The following is a 27,023-nucleotide window of genomic DNA, read 5'->3' as shown; positions in this document are numbered from 1 at the left end:
TTTCTTTTTTTATTCAGTGAGAGGAGAGGAGGCAGAGACAGACTCCTGCATGTGCCCCAACTGGGATCCACCTGGCAAGCCCACTAGAGGGTGAGGCTCTGCCCACCTGGGGTGTTGCTCCATTGCTCAGCAACTGAGCTCTTCTTAGTGCCTGAGGCCAGGTTATGGAGCCATCCTCAGCACTTGAGGCCAACATGCTCCAATTGAGCCATTGCTGCAGGAGGGAGAGAGAGAGAGAGAGAGAGAAGTGAGAGGGGGAGGGGTGAAGAAGTAGATGGGCACTTCTCCTGTGTGCCCTGACTGGGAATCAAACCTGGGATATCCACATGCTGGGCCGATGCTCTATCACTGAGCCAGCCGGACAGGGCTCCAACCTATTTTCTAGGTTTCCTCCCCTCTAATATGGGACAATAATAGTATTTACTACCCAGGGGTGTTGTGGTTACTGTGAGGATCAAATAAGGGATCCCGTCTCCTTCCCTGGTGACATGTGGCATGTCCGAAAACATTTTGGTTGTGATAGCTGATTGAGGATGCTACTGATACTTAGTAGGTAGAGGCTGGGGTTTCTGTTAAACATGCTACAGTGTAAACATTCTACAGAAGAATGACTCAGCCTGCCCTCCACCACGTAACCCTGAAATATCATGATGTTCATAAAGGCTTCACCAAGCGCCTGGCACATAGTAAAGATTCAATAAATGCTGACACTGCTAAGATTCTTCCTACCTCTTAAGTCATAAACAAGGCATGGTCTGTGCTTCTGACACCAAGAAGCTGAGCCTGGCTACCCTTGGACACAGAATTAACCAGATAGGCCCTGGCTGGATAGCTTGGTTAGTTAGATCATCATCCCCAAAGTGCAAAGGTTACTGGTTCGATCCGTGGTCAGGGCACATACAGGAACAGATCGATGTTCTCGTGTTTCTCTCTTCCTCTCTAGCTAAAATCAGTAATAAAAAAATTAACCAGATAGAGCACTCACTTAGGTGCCAGGTCCTATGCTGACAGCTTTACATGTGTACCCCCCCCCCCCATAACCCTCAAAAACCTGCTATTATTGTGCCAATTTAGAGAAGGAAACAGGTCCAGGGAGGTTCACAAGTCACCAAGCTAGACAGTGCTTGTACTTCAACATAGGTGTCTGTATACTCTTGTGGTACAGAACGGTGGCAGCGTGTACAGGCTACCTACCATTTTTTCAAGGAAGGTGGCAGGGGGTGCTGGTTTATGTATAAACTCTAAATGGGAAACAAAATGAACTGGCAACAATAGTTGTCTCTGGGACAACTGGGAACCTGGGAACGGGGGAGGGCAGCTTTTCACTGTGTATTTGGAAGCATGTGAATATATATTATTTACTCAAAATAGGAATAAAACAAATTAAAGAGACCAAGTTCTTAACAACCAGCATTTCCCTAAGTCACCCAGGTTTAAATGGGTTTGTTAAAAACAGAATCAGACACACCCAGGGAGGGGCTTGGATATCTGCGTTTTACAAGCCAATCTTGTGATGCTTGAGTTCAGGCAAGTTTAGGAAAGAAAACATAAGACTAGTCACAGCCCAGAAATCATTCCAGGGGGACCGCAGGCCTCTCCAGAGCCGGAGGTGGATCTCTCAGGAGGGTGCTGGAAGATGCCTTTGTCTTCTCTGGGAAGCAGTGGAAGGCTTCATTCAGGTGCCCCTGCCTCGTCCTAATTGTCCTCCTTGGTCCAGCCCGTCCAGGAACAGGGGAGGGGTGGGTCCTGGTGCATGTGATGCAGGATGGAGGCAAGAAGCTGCCACAGGAGAAAAGGATGGGCCCCTTTCCAACTCAGCCCACAAAGCTGCTGTGGGATAACTTCCAAGTCAGCGTAGGACAAGAACTGAAGGCCACACTTTCCCCCAACCTTCACTTTAGTCAGAGCACTTTGTATTTATAAAACCACTTTCTGAAAGAGACAGAGCTCTCAAACCCCAAGGCCCGTAGGGACCAGGCAAATAGCATAGATGAAGCTGGCCTGGTATGAGGTATGTTGGGGCAGTGGGGACTGTAGCATATATATGTTCCCGCTCACTGTTGCTCTACAAGGTGCACCCCATGCTACTGCTCAATCTTCCTTTTTATTTTTTGTATTTATTGATTTTTAGAGAGGGAGACAAAGAGAAAAACATTGATTTTGTTGTTCCATTTATTCATGCCATCATTGGTTGATTCCTGCCTGTGCCCTGACCAGGGATCAAACCTACAACCTTGCCATGTCAGGTCGCTGCTCTAACCAACTGAGCAACCTGGCCAGAGAATCTTTTCTTTTCTCTCTTTATTCAGTGAGAGGAGGGGAGGCAGAGAGACAGACTCCTGCATGTGCCCTGACCATGATCCACCCGGCAAACCCACCTGGGGGCAATGCTCTGCTCATCTGGGGCGTTGCTCAGCAACTGAGCTCTTCTTAGCACCTGGTAGCCATGGATCTATCCTCAGTGCCCAGGCCAACTCGCTCCAATCAAGCCATGGCTAAAGGAGGTGGGAGAGGTAGAGAAAAAGAAGAGGGGGAGGTGTGGAGAAGCAGATGGGTGCCTCTCCTGTGTGCCTTGACTGGGAATCAAACCCAAGACATCCACATACTGGGCCAATGCTCTACCACTGAGCCAACTGGCCAGGGCACATCTTCCCATTTAAAAAAATATATATTTTAAATTTTGAGTTGAGTGGGGGGGCGGGGAGAGAGACAGAAGCATAACTTATTGTTCCATTTAGTTGTGTACTCATTGGATGCTTCTCATGTGCTCTGACCAGGGATCGAACCTGTGACCTTGGCGCACCGGGACACTTTATCCCCTGAGCCACCCTGCCAGGACCCTCCATTTCCTAAGCAAAGCCAGAATCTGCCCATGTAAAGATTCCTGTGGAGGTCCAGGCTCTGGGCCAGACTTTCCAGGTTTGAATTCTGGCCAATTACTTAACCTCTTTGGGCATCAACTTTGTCATCTGCAAAAAGGAGACAAATATTCCTGCCAAAACGCACAACCTGATTGTAACAACGACAAAAGAGCAGAGAAACCAGACTGAGGCAGCATTCTACAAACCACAGGTCTGGGCGCTTCAGAAATGTCCATGTCACAGGGATCAAGAGAGGCTGGTCCAACTCCAGGCAATGCCATGCTTCCAGATGGAAAAACCACTGCTGGAAAGTACACGACTGAGAGAAGCAGGAAAGTGAACGCAAGCGGTCCTTCAGTATCGCATCGCTGTCAGATTTCTTGAATGTGATCACTGAACTGTGGTTACATAAGAAAGTCCTGGGTTTTAGGAGGAAGTATTTAAGTATGAAGGGTCTTGACATCAGCAACTAATGCATATGGCTCGGGGGCAGGGAGGGGGTGTGACACACAACACACTGATCTTCATGATTCCCAGTCTCTATATTTGCAAATCTGCCTACTTGCTGAGGTTGAATATGGAAACCCTCTGCTCTGTTTCTGTTCTCATCCTGTAAATAAGGATCTTTCTCACGTTCTAGTGAGTACCACGTTTCCCACTTTTTGTTGATTTTGCTATTTAAAACGGCCCTCAAGCATCACGTTGAGGGGCTGTCGTGCACCTGGTGGAGAAAAGGCTCCTTCCTATCAGGGAGGCACGCTTCCTTTCAGGCATGAGAGGTGGTTCTGCTGGCCCTGAATTCAATGCCAGTGAATCGACACTATATATTAAATAAGGTGTCTTTACATAGAAACATATATAAACAAGGTTACTTATCCTTCAGCTGACAAAAGTACTGTGACCCGAGGCTCACAGGAACATAACCCCGTCTTTCCCACAGGAAGTGTTCACGGTCATGTTATAGAACAGAACTACTGTGAATAAAAAGAATTGACTGCATATGTATTTCAGTTACTGTTCGTGCCACTCTTTTGTAAGGTCTGAAATTTCTCAGAACGTTGGAAAAAGCAATCTGTTTAGAGGCTTACCTGATCAGGGCACCAGAAGAAGTAACACCAGGCAGCCCAGACCCAACAAATGCAGACACGAGAGAAGGCATTATGAGTATATTTATGTATACACACACACACACACGCATACACGCACACACACACACACACTCAACGCTGAATAGGGCAGGGGAGGTCAAGAGGGAAAGGACAGGAAGCATCCAGATGGCACTGTCATGGGCGAGGAGTAGGGACAAGAGGGGCATCTGTCCCAGCTCTGGCTCCCATCAGTGGCCTCCTAACAGGAGGTGAACCCGGAGCTGGAAGAATAGGAAGTACTTCGTCTTCCAGAGGAAAGTTTCAAAGTGCAGTCATTTCTCTTTAAAAAGAGCCTCTTCCTTCCACTCTCTGCCCCCGGCAGAAAGCCTGCACCCTGAGCAAGCGGTCCTTGAGGCCGGGGCAGGACGTGGCTGTGGGGAAGGGCGGAAGGCCAAAGCTAGGAAGAAGTGCCCAGGCCCAGGAGGGCTTAGGCATAGTGGCTGCCAGGTGTCAGGGGGTGGTCCCCTCTGTGGTCCAGCTGGTCCTGCAAGCGGGCGAACTCAGCCAGCTCGTTGAGCTCCTGGAACTGTCGGTCCGTCTTATGGCTGACCAGTGAGCGGTAGAAGTGGACGGCAAAAACGATGAAGATCAGGCCGAAGGGGACCATGATGGTGGTGGAGGCAATGGCGGCAGCCTGGCCCGGGGTGATGCCACTATTGCTGACATTGGCGACCACACCAGGTGCTGGGGGCTTTGTGGTGAGCTGTGGCTGGTCTGGCTGCTTCTTGAGGGGCAAGAACTTAACCCAACAGAGCAGCACGACCTCGGCCAGGAAGAGCAGCGTGCCGATGACGGTGGAGAAGGCCCAGGCCAGCTCGATGTGGCGGTGCATACGCTCGTGGGGCGACTCCTTGACAGAGTTGAGGTTGTGCACGTTGCTCACCGCCTCGATGTTGGGCAGGATGCAGGTGCTGATCATGAGCGCGAACAGGTGCACAGCCACCAGCACTGTCGTGCAGGCACTGAAGGCGATGAGCAGCCCCGGTGGGTAGTCATGGGCAGCATCTAGCTGCACCTCCACCATCGCCACCTGGGGGGAGGGGGCGGAGAGGCGGACTGAGCACCAGGGCAGCCTCAATCCACAGAGGCTTTCTTCCTGTCATAAACCTGGGACCCTGGCAACATCACCTGACCTCTCTGAGCCTCAGCTGCCACATCTGTATAATAAGAACCGTAAGACCCATCCAGGCCCTGGCTGGTTGGCTCAGCAGTAGAGTGTTGGCCCGGCGTGTGGAAGTCCTGGGTTCGATTCCCAGCCAGGGCACACAGGAGAAGCGCCCATCTGCTTCTCCACCCCTCCCCCTCTCCTTCCTCTCTGTCTCCTCCCCTCCCGCAGCCAAGGTTGCATGGAAGCAAAGTTGGCCCGGGCGCTGAGGATGGCTTTATGGCCTCAGTCTCAGGCGCTAGAATGGCTCGGGCCACAATGGAGCAATGGCCCATATGGGCAGAGCATCACCCTCTGGTGGGCATGCCAGGTGGATCCCAGTTGGGCGCATGCGGGAGTCTGTCTGACTGCCTCCCTGATTCTAACTTCAGAAAAATAACAAAAAAAAACCCCCAAAAACAGAAAGTACATGAAAAGCTACAGAAAGTACTGGTAAAGAAAGTAGGCTTGGAGCCCAGGCTGCCTGGATTTGAATCCCAGTTCTGCTGCTCAATAGCAACGTCCTTAGAAAAGTCACAGAATTTTTTGAGCCTCAATTTTATTGGTAAAATAGGAACATCACGTTATTTTAACATAGAGGAGCTCCTGGCATGTGGCAGACAATCTTCCAAACAGCAACCGCTGCTCTTACCACCCAGCCAGGTATTAAAATCCAACTGCCACAAATGGGTAAAATGGTCTTACGAATATGTATATATATAATTTTTGATATTACAGAGAGAGGAGAGGGTGGGAAGTGAGAAGTATCAACTCATAGTTGCTTCACTTTAATTGTTCACTGGTTGCTTATTGTATGTGTCTTGACTGGGCAAGCCCAAGATTTCAAACCCATGACCTCAACAGTCCAGGGTAAGGCTTTATCTACTGCGCCACCACAGGTCAGACTATGAATATTTTACTATGACAAAAAGTTTGCATTAAAAAAAAAAAAGAAAGAAAAAGCAGCTTGACCAGTGATGGCACAGTGGATAGAGCATCTATCTGGGATACTGAGGACCCAGGTTTAAAACCCTGAGGTGGCTGTTTTGAGCACAGGATCATCAACCTGATCCCAAGCTTGTTGGCTTGAGCCCAAGGTCGCTGGCTTGAAGCCCAAGGTCACTGACTTGTGCCTCTTGGACAAGGCATGTATGAGAAGCAATCAATGAATGAATAAAGTGATGCAACTACGAGTTGATGCTTCTCTTCTCTCTCTCCCTCTCTCCGAGGAAAAAAAATTTCTTTAAAAAGAAAAAGCAGCCTGACCATGTGGTGGCACAGTGGATGAAGCGTCAGACTGGGATGTGGAGGACCCAGGTTCAAGACCCCGAGGTCGCCAGCTTGAGCGCAGGCTCATCTGGTTTGAGCGAGGCTCACCAGCTTGAGCCTAAGGTCGCTGGCTTGAGCAAGGGGTCACTTGATCTGCTGTAGCCCCCGGTCAAGACACATATGAGAAATCAATCAATGAACAACAGAGGAACCGCAACGAAGAATTGATGTTTCTCATCTCTCTCCCTTCCTGTCTGTCTGTCCCTATCTGTCCCTCTCTCTGACTCTGTCTCTCCCACAAAAAAAAAAAAAAAAGAAAAAGCAACCACCCACCACCTTCCCTGTTGGCTCCATACCACCTTTTCAAGCAGAAGCACAGGGATGGAGAGGAAGGTCATGCCCAGGTCCTTTCTGAGAACACACCACACAAACCAACAAGGAACCACGAGAGGCTTCCCAGAAGAGACGGGCTCCAGCTGGGGGCAGTGGGACAGGCCTCAGGCCATCTACTCCAGGCACAGGGCCCCATGGCTGACGCACGAGCTGCTCCCTAGTTCCTGAAGAACTATGGGTCCGGGGTCACCTGGGGCACACTCCAGGATTGCCACCCACTGCTTTTCACCCGGGCCTTGCAGATCACCCCCATGTGAAAGTGCAAGCTCATCAGATCTGTGCTCCGGGCAGCAGGTGGTGGGCACACTGCCAGGCCTGGAGCAGTAAGTACCAACAGCAATACCATTAAGGAGAGTGACCCTTCACGAAGTGTTCACTACTTATGTGCCAGGCTCCGCGAGTGGGAGGTCTAATGCTGAAATGTACCCATCAGCCCCACACCAGCCTGCCCTGAACCCTCCTTCCTCCTGGGCAGGGTGGTAGGCTCCTTCCTTCCCCACTGGCTCTCCTTCTGCCTGTCGTGTCTAGCCCTGTTTGCTTTTATTTCTGGCTGACTGTTATTTAGCTGTAACTCTGGCAAGTTTCTCCAACTTTCTGGGCCTTGGTTTCCTTATCTGTAAAATGGGAATAATGGCACATGGCTTGGCGGGTGGTTGTGAGGGCAGAGTTAATCTGATGTAAAAGACTGATACTTATGCCCTGGCTGGTTGGCTCAGTGGTAGAGCATCGGCCTGGCGTGCAGGAGTCCCAGGTTCGATTCCTGGCCAGGGAACACAGGAGAAGCGCCCATCTGCTTCTCCGCCCCTCCCCCTCTCCTTCCTCTCTGTCTCTCTCTTCCCCTCCCGCAGCCGAGGCTCCACTGGAGCAAAGTTGGCCCAGGCGCTGAGGATGGCTCTGGTTGTGGCAGAGTGACACCCCAGATGGGCAGAGCATCACCCCCTGGTGGGCATGCCAGGTGGATCCCGGTCGGGCGCATGCGGGAGTCTGTCTGATTGCGTCCCTGTTTCCAACTTAATAAAAATACACACACATAAAAAAAACAAACTGATACTTATTACCCTGGCATTGTTTTTTGTTTCGTTTTTATATTTTTCTGAAGTGAGAAGCAGGGAGGCAGAGAGACAGACTCTCGCATGAGCCCGACCGGGATCCACCTGGCATACCCACCAGGGGCTGATACTCTGCCCATCTGGGGCATTGCTCTGTTGCAACGAGAGCCATTCTAGTGCCTGAGGCAGAGGTCATGGAGCCATCCTCAGCACCTGGGCCAACTTTGCTCCAATGGAGCCTTGGCTGCAAGAGGGGAAGAGAGAGATAGAGTAAAGAGAGGGGGAAGGGTGGAGAAGCAGATGGGCACTTCTGTGTGCCCTGGCCGAAATCGAACCTGGGACTTCCACATGCTGGGCTGATGCTCTACCACTGAGCCAACTGGTCAGGGCCTACCCTGACATTGTTGTACAGAGTAAACCCTCAGGGAAAGTGAATTTTATTACTATTATTCAGTTCAGAACCGTCATCCCCAGAACCACTGTAAAATCCTGAGGTCTCTCTTCTCTGGCTGGAGAGGTATGCACAATCCAGAGCTGATTTTGGGGTCTGACACCTTTGAGAATCTGATGACAATAATGGACATCTGCCTTAAAAGGCCCAGGTTTATATAGTCATAGGATTTTTCAGATAAATTCATTGGGCTTCACAACCCTTTGCTCTGGAATTCCCACAGCTGAGGACTGTATGAACTTTTCAGCCCAGGAGTTTATAAAATGTTTCAAGTTTTTCTAAAGATGGAGCGGTGACATTAGCATTTTGGCTGTTTTTAAGACCATTGCTGGCCTAAGGCCAACCCCAGAAATTTAGTCCATGTCAGGGAGGGATGTGGGGCATCAGGACAGGCCACCAGGGCATGGTGAATTCAAGGCCAGGTCCGGAGGCCCCATGGTCTCTGTCCCCAGGGCTGCCCACAGGGAAAAGGGGGCACACCCCCTTCAGCGAGGGATGCCTTCTGCCACCTACCCACCCCCAATACTTCCTCTTCCTGTTTTGGCTTGCTGCCCCGGAACCTGAAACCAGAGAAGGGACAGCAGGAGAGCCCGCTGCTTGGCTGCCCTGGACCCACTGGCTATTTATTCACTCACTGGAAATGTCCAGACCCTTTAGGTGTGCCAGGCCCTGAGCTGGACACGGGGAGCATGTTGGAGGGGGCATATACAGGTAATGCTCCCTTACCTGGTAGGTACCTCCCCCTGTCGATGGCTGTCAAGAGTGAACTGGCTCCTCCACTCACAAAACTGTGAACCTTGAACAAGTCTCTCGACCTCTCTGCCACAGCTTCCGCATCGATGCAACGGGGGCCTACCTCTACCGGCTGTTAGGAGGATTCATGAGTTCACAAATAGAAAGCCCTCAGAATAACACCTGACAAGCCCACAATAAGCTTAGTCAAATGTCAACCATTATTCTTTCATAAGTGAGGGAACTGAGAATCAGAGAGGTGAGGTCAGTGGTCCCAAAGGTTCACTTGGCTCGGAGCCTCGTGGAAAGGGAGGCACAGGAGCCCTTCTCTCCCTGGTTCTGCCACTGTACACTGCCTCTAACCCAACTCTCACACTGTATCCCTAGCCCTAACCCCGCCCCATGTCATGGTGTGAGGAGGTGAGGCCTAGGGCAGGCGAGGAAGTCCTGAGGGCAGAGAGTCCATGATGGAAACAGTGCTGCAGAGACCCTCCCAGCCTCCCGCCCCAGGAGGACACAGTGAAAAACGGTGTCCATCAGCCTGGAAGTTGGCCTGTAACACTTATCAAATCTGCAGGTGCCTTGATACTGGACTTCCGGCCTCCAGAGCTGTGAGAAATAAATGTCCGTTGTTTATTAGCCATCCACCCAGTCTGCGGTACTCTGTTATAACAGCCCAGTGGGATGAAGACAGTCACCGAGGAGATTAAATGAGGTCTTGACATGTGTTTTAACACCGGGCCGGCCCACAGGAGGTGCTCAATAAATCTTAGTTAGAAAGAAAAACACAGGGCTTGAAGTGGACGCCCTGCGCTTAGGCTGAAGACAGCTGACCCCTCACGCCCATGTTCTGCCCCTTGGGGTGGGAGGGGGGGCTGGACCCCCATTCTGGGCCTTGTTTGACCCAGCTATAATCTCTGGGCACAAGGAAAAAGCATGCCCCAGACCACAGCTGGCCAGATGGCCATGTCAGCAGGACAGAAACCACCGTTTCCACACCATCTGTCACAACCACAAGCTTCAGGGCCAGATGCAGCTGTGGGGACACACCTGGCCTGAGGACACCAGAACTGGCCGTCCATCCTCCAGTTCTTGGGCCAGGGAGAGGCTGGGCAGGCGGTTCTGTCTGCAACACTGGGTCCTCCGAGGAAGAGGAAGGGGAAGGGGCCTCTTGCCGTGCTCCAGAAGAAACCCAGTCACCTGCGCTGGACCCTACAGCTCCTGGAACTGCGACCAGGAGGGCTGGCTGTATGCATGTACTGTTCCCACACTGGGGATCAAGTTCCACGCCATGGGGCTTGCATAAAGGAGCAGCTGGCAAAAATCATGGATCCCGCTAGAAACTGCTCACAGGAATGAAGCCACTGCTCTTTCCAGAATGCTTCTCACCTGGGAAATCTCCCTAAGAAAAGGGAGAGTCCAGTCACAGGGGCCTCCCAAACCTGGCAGGGGACTTGCCAGCTGAATCCGGGAGAGACAGATCAGATTACAAGCAGCTTCACAAGGTAAATATAGCTGGGCCCGTTACACCAAAATAAATAGCTCTCATCCAGCCATAGGCCTGCTTGAACCACAGGGGTCCTCAAGGGCTAGGAAGGGTGAGAGACCACCAGTCCCACCTCAGAATGGTCCATGGACTGCCAGCACATGAGACGCCGAGACGCCAATTCTCAGATGTTGATGAGTCAAGAGGGCCATGTGATTCTGAAAGGTAGGGCCCGGCTGGCTCTGCCAGCGTCTGCCCACAACGCCTGAATGCCGCTCCTCACTTCTGCTGGACTCCATAGAGGCCCGGGTCACCAGGCGCCTGGAAGGCCAGGCCCTCTGGAGGCAGCCCTCCTGTGTCTGGCGCGACCCGAGCACCCACAGCTAGGAAGCATGGCTCTCCTCTTCCAAGCCTAGGCTTCTCTTGTTCCCTCTGAGGAGGGTGGGTGTTTGCAGCCTGGAGCAGGAGAGCCGCCAAGCCACAGTCACCTAGGGTCACCCAGAGCTGTCTGAGCCTGCCCGTCCCACCTCAGATGCAAACCATCTATTAAGAGAGGGCTGAGGCCTCGTCCAGCAGTTTATAAACTCTTTGACCACGACCTCCAGTACTTCGAATGTTTCTATAAATAGATACACGCCCATGCATAACAGAAACAAAAGTTCCACCAAACAATACTTATCCTTAAAAGCACCAACGAGGTCTGTTCTTACAACACAGGATGCATGCTGCTGCTTTCCATTTCATTCTATACTTATTTCATTAAAAAAAATGCTGGTTCAAACTCACTCCATTTATGCCATAAACCACTCACCTAGGCCAAACCTGCAGATTGGGGGAGATGGGGGAGAGAAGAGACCTCGACTCTCTCTTCATCTGGCTAATTCCGACTTCTCTAGGTTTTCCACCAGGTCACCCCTGTTCCATGGCTTCCCAGGCGAGGACAGGGCCACTCATTCATTCATTCATTCATGAAAAATATGTATGGAGAACCTATTATGTGCCTGGAGGGTCCTGTGGCTCTGCAGGAGAGAAAGCAGGAAGGAAGATGGCCAACTCCCCACCCACCCCCCGCCCACCCTGGGAGGAGGACAGGCCCTGAAGTTCAGGCTCGCCCTTTCAGGCCGTGGTCAGCATCCTTCAACACGCTTCCACCATGGCACTTTGCTGCGGTGTTCGGAAGATGTAACGGCAGACCATGTTTCCTCCACCCCACTCTACTTCTCTCTGTTTCTCCAGCACCCAGCATGAGGGCTGGGTGCCTGTGTGCTTCGGTGCAAGACTGGTGAAGGGATACACGGAGGTAAGACTTGCCTTTTAGGTATTGCAACCTAGGGCCTCTGAGGTATTGGACAGACGATCTTACGTGATCTGCTGGAAATCGGAAGACCATACCAGAACTTGGAGTGGATTTATTCAGCTCACCCTTTCTACGTTTCAGTCTTGTATTTTCACATGTTTTATTAGAACACATTATCACACATACAGACATACGTATACAAGCATACAAATACTGAGGCAAGTACTAAGAATTTTTGAGAGAGGTGTGCACTCAGAAGTGTGGAGACCGCCACTGAGACCAGGGGCTGGCAAACTGTGGCCTGCAGACTCCAAGTTTTACTTTTTTCATTGTTTTGAGAGAGAAAGAGATGAAGGGAGACAGGGAGGGAGTGAGAGAGAGAGAGAGAGAGAGACAGAGAGGGAAGAATCAACTCGTTTCACTTAGTTCTTCCATTTAGTTGTGCACTCATCAATTGCTTCTTGTGCATGCCCTGACCAGGGGTCGAACCCACGACCTCTGGTGCACCGAGTTGATGGTTTATCCACTTAGCCACCCGGCCAAGGCACACTACAATTTTTACTGGCACACAGTTATGCCCATTCATTTACCTATCAGCTGAGCTAAAATGGCAGATTTTATTTATTGATTTTATGGAGAGAGGAGAGAGAGGGATGGGAAATCAGAAGTATCAACTCATAGTTGCTTCACTTTAGTTGTTCACTGCTTCTCATATGTGCCTTGACCAGGCAAGCCCAGGTTTCTAATACATGACCTCAGCATTCTAGGACGACACTTTATCCACTGCGCCAACACAGGCCAGGCTCTGGGGAGCATATTCAAGACCCCTGTAAGTCCCATCAGAGAAACCTGCTGGCTTTTGATTAAACGTTCTCCAAGTCCCCTATACATCTTGAAATGATTGTGCCCCCTTGGAAAACCTTGGATTCCTTCACCAGCCCTGGACCCACAAACCAGAAGAGCTCAACACAGATGAAAATTCCAGAAACATGCCCCAGGCACTTGTGAATTTTTACAAAAGGCTTCTTATCTGAGGCAGGGAGTACTGTCCCCTTGGGGCATTCAGCAAAATTCCATCTGTACACAGCTCCAAGAGCACGGAACTGGACATCTGGAAGGCTTCAAGGGCCCAGCTGTCAGCCAGCTACAGGGGACTTAGAGAGAGTATAGCTGAGTAGAAAAGGCTCCAAGTCAGAGTAGGGCTTGAACTTTACTAGCCGGATGATCATAACCTATATGAGCCTTAGTTTTCCCACTGACAGTACATACCCTTAAAAAGTGGTTCTGAGGACTAAATAAGACTGAAAGAAAAAGGCCCAGGCACATGCCTGGTGTTCAGTAAAGTCACATCATTAACATTATTCTAGAATTCATCACGTTAACTCCTCTGATTCAAAACCTTCCGTGGCTCCCCATTGCCTTTCCAAGAATTCAAAGGCTCTAAATAGCCAGTCAAGGCCCTGTACCATCTTGCCTAGCTAGATTCCTATTTCTCGACTACTTTCTACACACCCTCAGCTCCAGCCAGAGGAGTCCCTCTGCCTCTCCCTAAGACCCTCTAGAGCAGTAGTCAACCTTTTTATACCTACCGCCCACTTTTTTATCTCTGTTAGTAGTAAAATTTTCTTTTTGTAGTTTTTTTTTTTTTTTTTTTTTTTTTTTTTTTTTTTACAGAGACAGAGAGAGAGTCAGAGAAAGGGATAGATAGGGACAGACAGACAGGAACAGAGAGAGATGAGAAGCATCAATCATTAGTTTTTCGTTGCGACACCTTAGTTGTTCATTGATTGCTTTCTCATATGTGCCTTGCCCGTGGGGCTACAGCAGACCGAGTAACCCCTTGCTCGAGCTAGCGACTTTGGGTCCAAGCTGGTGAGCTTTGCTTAAACCAGATGAGCCCGCACTCAAGCTGGAGACTCGGGGTCTCGAACCTGGGTCCTCCGCATCCCAGTCCGACAATCTATCTACTGCGCCACCGCCTGGTCAGGCAGTAGTAAAATTTTCTAACTGCCCACCGGTTCCACAGAAATGGTGATTTATAAAGTAGGGAAGTAACTTTACTTTATAAAATTTATAAAGCAGAGTTACAGCAAGTTAAAGTTATAATAATAATTACTTACCAAGTACTTTATGTCAGATTTTTGCTAAGTTTGGCAGAATAAATCTTTATAAAACAACTTACTATAGTTAAATCTACCTTTTTATTTATACTTTGGTTGCTCTGCTACTGCCCACCATGAAAGCTGGAACACCCACTAGTGGGCGGTAGGGACCAGGTTGACTACCACTGCTCTAGAGTCTCATCTTTGCAACTTTGTTTCCAACACTTCCTCTGATCAGAGGGCTCTTCCCCAAGCCCTAACTTGACCGCCCTCAAGGCTTGCTGGAATCACATTCTTCCAAATCAGTTAACTTGATAAAAGCAGTCCCAACACCATGAGAACAGGGTGGGTGAGATTCCTGGATACCTGGGCTAGGTATATTCTAAGTACAAATACAGATGCTCCCCCACTTACAATGGAGTTGCATCCCAGAAAACTGACTGTAAGTTGAAGATATCAAAAGTCAGCCTGACCTGTGGTGGTGCTGTGGACAGATTATCAACCGGGGACACTGAGGACCCCGGTTCAAAGCCTTAAGGTCACTGGCTCACCAACTTTGGCACAGGGTTGCTGGCTTGAGCGTGTTGGGGTCACAGACATGGTCCCATCGTTGCTGGCTTGAGCAAGGGGTCACTGGCTTGGCTGGAGCCTCTCAGTCAAGGCACATAAGAGAAGCAATCAATGAACAACCAAAGAGAAACAACTATAAGTCGATGCTTCTCATTTCTTTCTCTCTCTCTCTCTCTCTCATACACAAATCACAAATCAAAAGTCAAAAATGCATTCAGCCTGACCAGGCGGTGGCGCAGTGGATAGAGCGTTGGACTGGGACGCAGAGGACCCAGGTTCGAGACCCCAAGGTCGCCAGCTTGAGCGTGGGCTCATCTGGTTTGAGCAAAAATTCACCAGCTTGGACCCAAGGTTGCTGGCTCAAGCAAGGGGTTACTCGGTCTGCTGAAGGCCTGCAGTCAAGGCACATATGAGAAAGCAATCAATGAACAACTAAGGTGTCGCAATACGCAATGAAAAACTAATGATTGATGCTTCTCATCTCTCCATTCCTGTCTGTCCCTGTCTATCCCTCACTCTGATTCTCTGTCTCTGTAAAAAATAAAAAATTAAAAAAATTAAAAAAGCATTCAATCTACCTAACCTACCAAACACCATAGCTTAGACTGGCCTACTTACATGAGCTTAGGACACTTACATTGGCCTACGGTTGGGCAAAGTCATCTAACACAAAGCTTATTTTATAATAAAGTATCGACTATCTCATATAATTTACTATATGTATCACTTTTACACCATCATAAAGACAAAAAATTTGTTAAGTCGAACCCCCTTAAGTTGGGAACTATCTGTACTAATTCAATGAATCCTAACCCCAATCCCACGAGGTTGGTACAACTATTGCCCCCATTTTACAGTCGAGGATACTGAGGCCCAGACACATCATGTGACTTCCCCATGATCTCACAGTTGTAAATGGAAAAGCCAGGACTTGAACCCAAGATGTCTGGCTCCAGCCTCCCACCACTGTGATGCTTCCTCTCCCATAGCAATGGGGCTACACAGGCACGTAAGAGAAGCTTACGTGCAGCTTACCAGGCAGGTAACTTCAAGCAAGTCATTCAACCCTCTGTAGGTTGTGTGAAGATCACAAGAAATGACACAAATATAACACTTAGCATAAGGTCTAGCCTCTTCCAAGAGCCCAACCAACAATAGCCATGATCACTACCTGTAATGAGCACTGAGAATAGTAATTCTTACTCATCTCTATCCCCCTCTGGATTCTGAACACACGTTACAGAGGCTCAATAATGTCTTATGATTTGAGCCTTACCTGCCAACTCATTTTCACAGAAATTCCAAGCAACTTCTGAACCTGTCCAGGAACCTAGAAACAAAAGGGTGTTGGCTGGCAGAGGCAGATAATCCAAAAATAATTGATCCCAGGTCGTAAAAAGCATTTTGTTTACTGCAAGAGGCTGACCTTCCCAATTATCTTCTGCTTAGGCTAACGTTACAGCCTGCCTTCCCCAGCACACCAAGATGGCCATGTGTGCTCGCCACAATCCTTCAGGGGACAGGGTCAGGCCAAGGCTGGCAGCCTCTCACTGAGAGGTAAACTGAGGCACAGATAGCCTGAATCACAGCCTTTGAGGGTACCTCTGGCTCAAGAGCACCTGCAGGATGCTGATCCTGTGCCACATCCAGGGCCCCTTCTTGGGAATCTGGATGCTGAGCCCAGACAAGGCTTGTTGTTTCAAGAAATGCTGTCAGGACTGGGAATCTTGTTTGCAGTCTTGAGGGTCCACTAAGGTGTTTAACATCAAATCCTTAAAATTCTTCAACCTGTCAAGGGCCCAACTGGGCCTTCGTAATGAACCGGCGCACAAGTTCCTCTGTACACATGAGAAAACTGGCCCCAAAGAGTGAAGCTACTGGTCTGAGCCTATCTCCCCATGCCTGAGGAGGGGCCAGGCCCTTCCTCCAATAGTGGTGGGTGGGGTTCTCTCAATCTCCTTCAGGTTCTTGGGAGACCCTCCCTCATCCCCACCTAGAGACCTTAACTCTCCTATCCCTGAAGATCAAAGGTCACATCAGCTCCTCTGGTTTTCCAGGTCTCTGTGGAAGTAAGCCCTTGGGGGCAGGAAGTTGATAGTGCTGACTCACAGGACAAGAGAGAGTAGTCCAGGAAGCTCACTCACTCTGTTTCCATAGTGCCAGGCTGTGTGGCCCCCTGCCTCTCAGAGGCTCCCTCACAAAGCTAGGTGTCTGTGGTTGGGGTGGGGCGCAGGCCAACCTGCCCTACTGAGCCCCTCTCCCCACCCCGATCCCATCTCACCCAGATTTCCAGACACGTGGCAAACAGTTACCCTCTTATAACTGCTTCCCCAGAGCCGAGGCCGTCATGAGATTCAGCCCTTTCCTGCTGGCAGAACTTCTGGGGATTCATTCCATCAGCAGAGCCAAGAAGTCTTTGCCACCCTGACCAGGGAAAATAAGGGTCCCCAAAAGACAGTCTGGGTGAGCCAAGGGCCCCCCAATGCCACTGGTGGACCCTGCCTCCTGACTTCCCCACACTGTTTTTAGCAAAAGGAAAAGGGATGTGACATATGTTTAGAAGGCCCACTTCTTTGTGAGGAAGAAAGGGCTAGAGAAGGCAGAAGAGTGTCACCCCCCCCCCATTCTCACTTCTCCTGGAGTGGGAAGGGGACTGGGCAGCTATAAATTTATGACCCCAAGAAAAAGGGGAATGGGTATCCCACCATCTTCAAAGCACTGCTCTGAAGAGTTGACAAACAGTGGTGTCACTCTCTTCTCCTAAAGCTGTAAAATTTTGTTTTGCTTTAAAAAAAAAAGGCAAAAACAACACTGCCCCAGCCAGTTTGCTCAGTGGGTAGAGTGTTGGCCGGGCGTGCAGATGTCCCGGGTCTGATCCCCAGTCAGGGCCCACATGAAACGTGACCATCTGCTTCTCTTCCCCTTCTTTCCCTCTTCCCCGCCTGCAGCCAGGGGCTGGACTGGTTAGAGCATGGCCTGAGGTGGAAGGTTGCTCGGTTGGTTGCTTCTCTGATTGATTCTAGAGTGTGGATCAGCCCCAGATGGGGTTGCTGGGTGGATCCCGGTTGGGGAGCATGTGGGAGTCTGTCTCACCATCTCCCCTCCTCTCACTTAAAACAACAAAAAAAATTTTTTCTGCTATATTTCTCATTCCCTAGGGAGCCTAGTCTTAACATGTCCCACTGAAATGACAAAAGTACCCAAGAGAGCCAGGCCTGTAGTGGCACACTGGATAGAGCATCAAACTGGAATGCTGAGGTCACTGGTTCGAAACCCTGGGCTTGCCTGGTCAAGGCACATTAAGACAAGTGACAAGGAACCAGCAACAAGCAATTAACAACTAAAGTAGAGGAATTATGAGTTGATACTTCTCACACCCCACCCCTCTCCTATCTTGTAAAATCAATAAATAAAATCTTAAACAAAAAAAAAGTGCCCAAGAGAGTCCGTGCCAGCTGACCTGGGTCCAACTCCCACTCCAGCAGACTAGCTGGATGGCTCTGGGCAGTCCCATGACCAAGTCACCCCAAAGGGTGGGTGAGGAGTTAGTGTGGAAGTTAAGGCACCCCACACAATGCCTGGTACATGATGGGTGTTTGGCAAATGCCAGCTCCTCTTAGAGATTCCTCAGGCATAGGCAGACTTGCCTCTTAGGATCTGAGATCGATAAAAAAGAATTTCATCGTATCAGCGTAAACTAAAAACTAGAGTACCACTCCTGTACAACGCACTCCCTTCCCCTCAAGTCTCCCTCAATTTAATTCTTAATGTCAGAAAAATTCTGAGTAGCAGCCTTCAAGTTTTACCAACTCAGAAATCAAGGCCCAGAGAGGGATTTATCTGAGGTCACACAGGCAGCAAGTAGCAGAGTTCAGAGAGCTCTTCCCACCCCAGTCTCTGGGTCTTTGCACTTGGCCCAGTGTACTCTGGGCCCGCTCAGGGTTTCTAAAAAGTTCAAGCTCCAATGCCTTGGCCCACTTGTTTGTAGATCACAGGGAGAGTACCAGACAAACTCCCTTTCCAGGAAAACATAAAGGGTGTGTAGCCACTCCCTTCCTCCCTCCCTGCGGACTAAGGGCTGAGCACACTCACTGACAAGCAAGAGTTGGGCTAGAGACCCTGGGGGGTTGGAGAGGTGGGACCCCATTCATGCAGGCAGATAATCAAGAAATGTTACTAGCACCCTGCCCTGGGAAACTCGGAGATTCCAGGCCTGAAGGCATTCCCAGAGCGACTTCTCTGCCCCAGCAGCAGCCTGGCCTACTCCAACCCTCTCTCACATCAGCTCAGCCCTGCACAAGGAGAGGAAACTATGCCGACCCCCTAAGTTGAGAAAGAGCCCATTCAAAGGGAACATTTCCCACCCTCCTCCCCCACACCCAGTGACTCAGTGGCAGGTTGCTGGAGAAGAAACTGAGGGTGGGGAGTGGTTGTCAAACCCCCAGCCTGAGGCTCTGGGGGGAAAATGTGGTAGGAGAAAAGGGTTCGGGAAATCCCCTCTACTAGGCGGTAAAAGAATGTGACGATACTTTGGGCCTCAAGTGTAAGTGCAGAGAGCGCTCAGGGGTTCACCTCCCCCTCCCCGCCTCCTGGCACCTGCTTCCAAGGAGATCAGACCTTTGATGTCCCTTCCTTTACCCTGAATACTTGTGGAACAGTGTCTTGCAGAACTACTTCGAGGATCCTGCTGTTTTTCCCTCCTTGCTGCATGGAGCTTGACCATCTTAAGGTACCTGAGTCCCCCGCCCCTCCGCCAACCATGGACATTTGTATGACACTCAATCGCCCACATCGGGAGTCACTTGTCGCCCACCTCCCCTCATGTCCACGACCGCCTTCTCCCAGCTCTTCCCCTCACCCTCAGCCCGCTGCCCCGTGGGCCCCGTCGGGGCCGCGGGCGGGTGTCGCCAGGACAGGAGAGGGGGCAGGGCAGGGCGGCCCGTGCTCACCATGGCGAAGCCGGAGAGCAGAGCCGAGGTCCGGCTGGAGGCTTTGAGCTTGGCGCGACTCAAGTAGAGCTTGCGCCAGGACAGCGCCTGCATCGAGTGCTCGTTGAGGCTCATCACCTCGGAGTAACTCTGGCTGACCCACTCCGGGTAGGTGACGGCGGCCGGCGGCGGCGATCCTGGGGGCTCCCCGTCCCCACTGCGGTGGTGGCTCCGGTAGCTGCCGCTGGTGGTGCTGCCGCCGCCAAGGGGAAGCTCAGGACTGTTGTTGCTCGGGGGCGGGGCGGGCTCCGGATACATGGAGCACGCTGCAAAGGCGCGGGCCGGCCCGGGCGCCAGCGGAGGCAGCGGCCCCCACTCCCCGCTGCACGTCCGCCTTCGCCGGAGGCAGCCGCCGCCTGCCCCTCGCGCGGGCCGGGCCTGGCCGGCTGGAGAGGCCGCTGCAGCCGCAGCTTGTAGGCACGCAGCCCCGATAGCAAAAGTAAGGGAAGCAGCGGCCGGAGTCTGCGCGCCAGCCAGCGTACCGGACCCCCCGGTCCGGACCCTCGGCGCGCGCCGGGATTGGCCACCGCCCCACGCTGTTTTACATGAGCCCCGCCCACCTCGACACCCGCCCACGACGGGGTAGGCGGTACCCGTGCGAGTCATGTGACCTGTCTCCTCCGACGGCACCGCCCATAGTTCCTGGCGCGAAGCCGCGGGCGCCCGGGTCTCTTCCTGGAAGAACCTCGGGTCCCTCGGCCCCGCTGCGCTTGGGCAGCCGGCGCCTTCCACCTCCTCGGCTGCCTGACGGCCCTTGTCCCGGACTCAGGACACTCCTTGGTCGGGTCGCCTGAGGTCTCCTCTGGGCGGTTCCTGAGGCCAGTTTCCCCCTTGGAACAAGGTTAGCTCAAGGTCTGCAGGAAAAAGCAGGCAGAGATCCAGAGTTCATTCTGTATTGACTGACCATCTCCTGGGGGCCCGCACGGTTCTAGGCGCTGAGGGTAGAGTGATGAACCAGCTGGACAAGATTCCTGCCCTCGTGGAGCTTTCATTCTAGTTGGGAAGACACACCAAGTAGTAAATTGTAATAGTTTATAAAAGTGATTAAAATAAATAAATAAAACAAGGTAAAGGGGATGAATAGGGCTGCAATTGTCATTTTAGAAAACTCCCGGCAGGGATGTTTGGATCCGTCTTGTCCAGTTCATTCACGCACAGTTCAGCAGCGTCTGACACCCAAGTAGGCCGGGTGGGCACCCCATAAACACGCCAATTCGGCAAATGTTTACCAAGCCCTGTTAAGTGCTAGGCTGAGGATTCCAGGAAAATGGTAACTTTCATGGAATCTTATATGTTAGTGGGGAGAACAGGCGATAAACAAATTAAGTTCACACCTTTCTGACTTGGTCGTATTTGAGCAGAGACTCCCTGAACCAGCAGTGTAAAGAGCCAGAAACCTGCTTTCCCAGGGGAATGAGAGGCAGCAGGTGCGAAGACCCACCCAAGCAGAACTATCTGGCTGGAGCATTAGGAGGCCAAGGTAGCTGCAGAACAGTGGAGGTCAGAAGTGAGGTGGGTGTAGAGCACTGACTCTGGTGAGAATTGTCCCCGGGGAAGGCAGGACCCTTTACTATCGAATTCTACCCCCAGCATCTGGAATATCACCGGTCCGTACACGGTGCTTAGTAAATATTTGTTGAATGCATAATAAGTGTAGGAGAGACAGGAATGATCAAAAAATCACAAGCATGTAGCATCCAGGTCAGCGGTGTGAAATTTAACTGTTGTTGCCACCAGAGGGCGCCCCTCCACTCACCTCAGCATGGGATAAAACTGTAGCAACCCCCCTCCCTCCTAAAAAAGTCTGTGGGACTCCCCCAGAGGCCTTTGTCTGTTTTGTTTGTTTGTTTGTTTGTTTGTTTTAATTTATTTTTTACAGAGGCAGAGATAGACAGGAACAGACAGACAGGAACAGAGAGAGATGAGAAGCATCAAGCATTAGTTCTTGTTGTGCATTGCGACTTCTTAGTTCATTGATTGCTTTCTCATATGTGCCTTGACCTTGGGCCTTCAGCAGACCAAGCAACCCCTTGCTGGAGCCAGGGACCTTGGGTCCAAGCTGGTGAGCTTTTTGCTCAAACCAGACGAGCCCATGCTCAAGCTGGTGACCTTGGGGTCTCGAACCTGGATCCTTCTGCATCCCAGTCCGAAGCTCTATCCACTGCGCCACCGCCTGTTCAGGCCTTTGTCTGTTTTTATATGAGCACTCGGGTAAAGAACTTGGAACTTGAAATCTCACCCCACTGGACTTGCTTCTCGGGTGGCCTTTTGTACTCGTTACTCCCTCCACTTACCATCTGTGTCTCAGCTCTAATATCACCTCCAAAGAGAGGCCTTCTCCATTTCACGTTCTACCACCTCACCTCACCCTGTTTTATTTCCTTTATAGCTCTGACCCCTACAGTATCTGAAATCACCTAGTTGAGGTATGGACTCGTTTGTCCGTGTCCCCCACTCTCCCACAGGTGATGAGGGTCCTAAGAGCAAAGTTCATGTCTGTTTAAATTTTTTTTTTAATTTTTATTTTTTATTTATTCATTTTAGAAAGGAGAGAGAGAGGGAGGGAGGGAGGGAGAGAGAGAGAGAGAGAGAGAGAGAAGGGGGAGAGGAGCTGGAAGCATCAACTCCCATATGTGCCTTGACCAGGCAAGCCCAGAGTTTCGAACTGGCGACCTCAGCATTTCCAGGTCGAGGCTTTATCCACTGCGCCACCACAGGTCAGGCCATGTCTGTTTAAATTTTGCTGTCACCCTAGGGCCTCTCACAGGGTCTGGCACATGGCAGACTCCCTATAGAAAATGTTCAATGAATAAAATAATGAAACGTCCCTGGTTCAAAGAAGCCCCCAGCTCAGAATTGGGTATACACAACATTTGGAGGCTGCTGGGGCCTGAATTAGCCAGCAGGTCTAGGAGGGGAAGAGGCTGGAAGCTGGGAAGAGAGGTTTGCAGATTAAGGAGAACAAAAGGATGTGTGTGTGTGGGGGGGCGTTGCAAATCAGCATGGGGATTGGGGGGGATGGGGCCAGGTTTCCTTTCTCCTGCTCCATCATGCCCATCCCCCTTCCTTCGAATTCTCTGGAGTTTTAATCCCACCATGTGCACAGAGTGATATATATATTTTTTATTATTCATTTTAGAAAGAAGAGAGAGAGAGAGAAGGGGGGAGGAGCAGGAAGCATCAACTCCCATATGTGCCTTGACCAGGCAGGCCCAGGGTTTCGAAACGGCAACCTCAGCATTTCCAGGTTGACGCTTTATCCACTGTGCCACCACAGGTCAGGCCCAGAGTGATATTATAATAGTAATAGTAGTAATAATAAAAGTGTTATCCAGACTTGAGGGGCAGGTGTCTGAACAATCTGTTTCCCTAGGGTCCCAGGATCCTGAAAGACTGGTGTGATTAGATTTCCGGACCCTGTTAGAGCCAGCTGGGACCATGAGATACGCCTACCCCATTGCAAACACCTGTTTAACACAAACAGATGGTGAAACTGAGGCCCCAGAGAGAAAGCACTTGGTGAAAGTACACCAAACAAGCCAGTGAAGAATCAGAATTGGATGCTAGGGGGCCCACCCCTGTCCCTGCAGTACCGCCAAGCACCCTGTGTGACCTCTCCTTAAGGGCCAGGGAGGTGTGCTCTCAGCCTTTTGGTGTTTATATCTGAAGAAGCCAAATAGAATATTCAGTCAACTCTGTGCAGGAGGGTGTAAAGATCCAACTGAAAGGGCTATTGCAACTGGCTACACCACCTCGACCAGTACGCATAGCCCAGGGCTGGTCAGAGATGGTGTGGCCTTCCTTGGCAGGTAGCAAGCTCACCATCACATGGGGTAAAGAAAATAGTGAACATTTATGTAGTACTTACCAATGACAGCCACTATGCTAAACCTTTAATATTAAATAATTTATATATTTATTTTAAATATAAACTATAATTTAAATAGAAGTATATATTAATTATGTTCATGTTATATATTAAATTATCTTGTTTATTGTTATTTAATTGAGTATGTTACATTGAATTAGGAAATTCCTTCTGACAAGCCCCGGTATTACTGTCACTATATTATAGATGAGAAAAACGGACAGAGGGCCAGTAAGTTAGTAGTACAGAACGTTAAACCCATTTGGTGGTTATCCAGAGTCTGGGGCTTAACTACCACCCAAATCACCTCTGCCCATGCATCAGAATCCCCGGACAGTTTTGTTAAAATGCAATTTACTAAAATCCACCCAAGTAGTTTCTTTTTAGCAAAGTCTTCCAGTAAAGTTTGAGAACCAAACTAGATGAGCTTGCATCTTTAACTGTTTTTTCGTCTTGTTTTAAATTAGTTTTTATTTTATTTTATTTATTGATTTTAGAGAGAAAGGAAGGAGGACGGAGAGAGAGAGAGAGAGAGAGAGAGAGAAACATCGATCTGTTTCTGTAGGTACCCTGACCAGGGATCAAACCATCAACTTTTGTGTATTGGGATGCCACTCTAACCAACTGAGCTATCCGGTTAGGGCTGCTTTTAGTCTTTGACAAGGAATAAGGTTGACAGTCCCCTTGGCCACTCAGTTGCAGTGTGACCTTAACCTCTCTGAACCCCCAATCCTTTTAGCAAAAATGGAGATATTATAAAGACCTATTTGTGGATTCTGAATTTGGACAACTAGTCACCCATCCCCAGGCAGGTTTTTAGGAGAGGTAAACCTGATGCCCATGTGAAGAGGGACCCCCACACACACCCATTCCTGCCCAAATAAGGCCTTAAAGAAGTCACCACTTTTACTTCAGTTCAAAAAGAGGGCATTTGAGGCCCTGGCCGGTTGGCTCAGTGGTAGAGCGTCGGCCTGGCATGCAGAGGTCCTGGGTTCGATTCCCAGCCAGGGCACACAGGAGAAGCGCCCATCTGCTTCTCCACCCCTCCCCCTCTCCTTCCTCTCTGTCTCTCTCTTCCCTTCCCGCAGCGGAGGCTCCATTGGAGCAAGGATGGCCAGGGCGCTGGGGATGGCTCCTTGGCCTCTGCCCCAGGTGCTAGAGTGGCTCTGGTCGCAACAGAGCGACGCCCTGGAGGGGCAGAGCATCGCCCCCTGGTGGGCAGAGCGTCGCCCCCTGGTGGGTGTGCCGGGTGGATCCTGGTCGGGCGCATGTGGGAGTCTGTCTGACTGTCTCTCCCCATTTCCAGCTTCGGAAAAATACAAAAAAAAAAAAGAGGGCATTTGGTCAGAGCCCATCATAACTGCTTGCCTCCGTTTTCTCCTTCCCCTAGCCATGCCTCCCTCTGACTGCTCTGAGTTAAAATCTCTAAATTAATAATAATAAAAAGAACCACCATTTCCTGAGCTGTGCCTCTCTAGAACACAGCTCCCCAGTTCCTGGGCTCATTGGGCGCCCTCTTCCCTCTGATGGGAAGCCATGGCGGGGATATGGCTTCATGCCCATGCCTTTTATGGTTAGCGCTTTTTGTGTCCTGGCTAAGAAATCTTTGCCAACTTCAAGGTCATGAAGATCTGCACCTGTGTTTTAAAACTTTAAAACATTGATTTTTTGGCCTGACCTGTGGTGGCGCAGTGGATAAAGCGTCGACCTGGAAATGCTGAGGTCGCCGGTTTGAAACCCTGGGCTTGCCTGGTCAAGGCACATATGGGAGTTGATGCTTCCAGCTCCTCCCCTTCTCTCTCTCTGTCTCTCTCTCCTCTCTAAAAAATAAATAAATAAATAAATAAAAATAAAAATATTGATTTTTAAAAAGTTGTAGAACCCTAAAAAAATTAAATAAATAAATAAAAAAGTTGTAGAACCCTGACATGATGTCTCGATTGGTTAGAGCACCACCATCCTGATAGCAAAAGTTGTGGGTTCGAACCCCAGTTGGGGCACATACAGGAACATATTGATGTTTCTGTCTTTCTCTCTCTCTCCCTCTTCTTTCTGTAAAATCAATCATTAATTTTTTTAAAGGATTTAAACTTATTTTTAAAAAGCTGTAGAGGCCTGACCTGTGGTGGTGCAGTGGATAAAGCGTTGACCTGGAATGCTGAGGTCACCAGTTCAAAACCCTGGGCTCGCCTGGTCAAGGCACATATGAGAGTTGATGCTTCCTGCTCCTCCCCCCTTCTCTCTCTGTCTCTTTCTCTCCTCTCTCTAAAATGAATAAATAAAAAAATAAATAAAAAGCTGTAGGGTTTTTTTGGTTTTTTTTTACAGAGGCAGAGATAGACAGGGACATACAGACAGGAACGGAGAGAGATGAGAAGCATCAATCATTAGTTTTTCCTTGCGCGTTGCGACTTCTTAGTTGTTCATTGATTGCTTTCTCGTATATGCCTAGACCGCGGGCCTTCAGCAGACTGAATAACCCCTTGCTGGAGCCAGCAACCCTGGGTCCAAGCTGGTGAGCTTTTGCTCAAGCCAGATGAGCCTGCGCTCAAGCTGGTGACCTCAGGGTCTCGAACCTGGGTCCTTCCACATCCCAGTCCAATGCTCTATCCACTGCGCCACCACCTGGTCAGGCTAGGGTTTTTGTTTGTATGTTTAGGTGTGTGTGATCAATCTGATTTTTTTTTTTACAAATTAAGGTTTATTTTTTTAAATTTACTTATTGATTTTAGAGAGAGAGGAAAGGGGAGCGAGAGAGACAGAGAGACAGAAACATCAGTCTGTTTCTTTTTTTTTTTTTTTTTTTTTGTATTTTTGTATTTTTCCGAAGTTGGAAGTGGGGAGGCAGTCAGACAGACTCCCGCATGCACCCGACCAGGATCCACCCGGCTTGCCCACCAGGGGGCGATGCTCTGCCCATCTGGGGCGTCACTCTGCTGCAATCAGAGCCACTCTAGAGCCTGAGGCAGAGGCCATGGAGCCATCCTCAGCGCCCGGGCCAGCTTTGCTCCAATGGAGCCTTGGCTGCGTGAGGGGAAGAGAGAGACAGAGAGGAAGGAGAGGGGGAGGGGTGAGAAGCAGATGGGCGCTCTCCCTGTGTGCCCTGGCCGGGAATCGAACCTGGGACTCCCGCACGCCAGGCCGATGCTCTACCACTGAGCCAACCAGCCAGGGCCCCCATCTGATTTTTGAGTGACCTGGTTTTCTCATTGAAATGTAGGGACATTTTTGTCAAAAATGAAGTGACTCATTCACAGTGGATTTGGAAAACTTGGTACCGATAAAAGGAATGTAAATTTTCTCGAAGGAAGGAAGGAAGGAAGGAAAGAAATGACTCTGTTTCTGGACTCTATTCTAGTCCATTGCTCTATTTGTCTATTCTTCTGCCTATATACATTGTCTTGATTACTCTAGCTTTCAAATAAGTCTTTCAACTTTATTCTCCTTTTTCAAAATTGCTTTTGTTATATAAGGTGCTTTATATCTATGGATTTTGGAGTAAAATGTCGGGATAAATTTTGTCAATACATACTTGATTTAGGAATCATTGTATCTCTTAAAGGGGTGGGGTGTCAGCAGAATGGAATATCTTCCTGGGTGATCTAACCTTCCATTAGCAAAATGGGACCACTGGGTCACACTGTAGAGACTGAGCACCTGAGATC

The 27,023-nt window shown here is 50.0% G+C and overlaps 1 protein-coding gene across 1 annotated transcript; it reads right to left on the bottom strand.

Moving 5' to 3' along the window:
• Positions 1–238: 238 nt before the first annotated feature.
• LOC136395743 (calcium release-activated calcium channel protein 1) lies at positions 239–20,046 on the bottom strand. Its single transcript, XM_066371015.1, has 2 exons — positions 19,452–20,046; positions 239–5,039 (listed from the first exon to the last, which is right to left on the bottom strand). The coding sequence occupies exons 1-2, from the start codon at positions 19,746–19,748 to the stop codon at positions 4,437–4,439; spliced, it is 900 nt and encodes a 299-aa protein (XP_066227112.1). The 5' UTR covers positions 19,749–20,046; the 3' UTR covers positions 239–4,436.
• Positions 20,047–27,023: the final 6,977 nt, after the last annotated feature.

The sequence above is a fragment of the Saccopteryx leptura genome, chromosome 2 (assembly GCF_036850995.1).
Source record: "Saccopteryx leptura isolate mSacLep1 chromosome 2, mSacLep1_pri_phased_curated, whole genome shotgun sequence".
Classification (NCBI taxonomy): domain Eukaryota; kingdom Metazoa; phylum Chordata; class Mammalia; order Chiroptera; family Emballonuridae; genus Saccopteryx; species Saccopteryx leptura.
The sequence above is the reverse complement of the archived record's forward strand: the minus strand, read 5'-3'. Positions and strand labels throughout refer to the sequence as shown.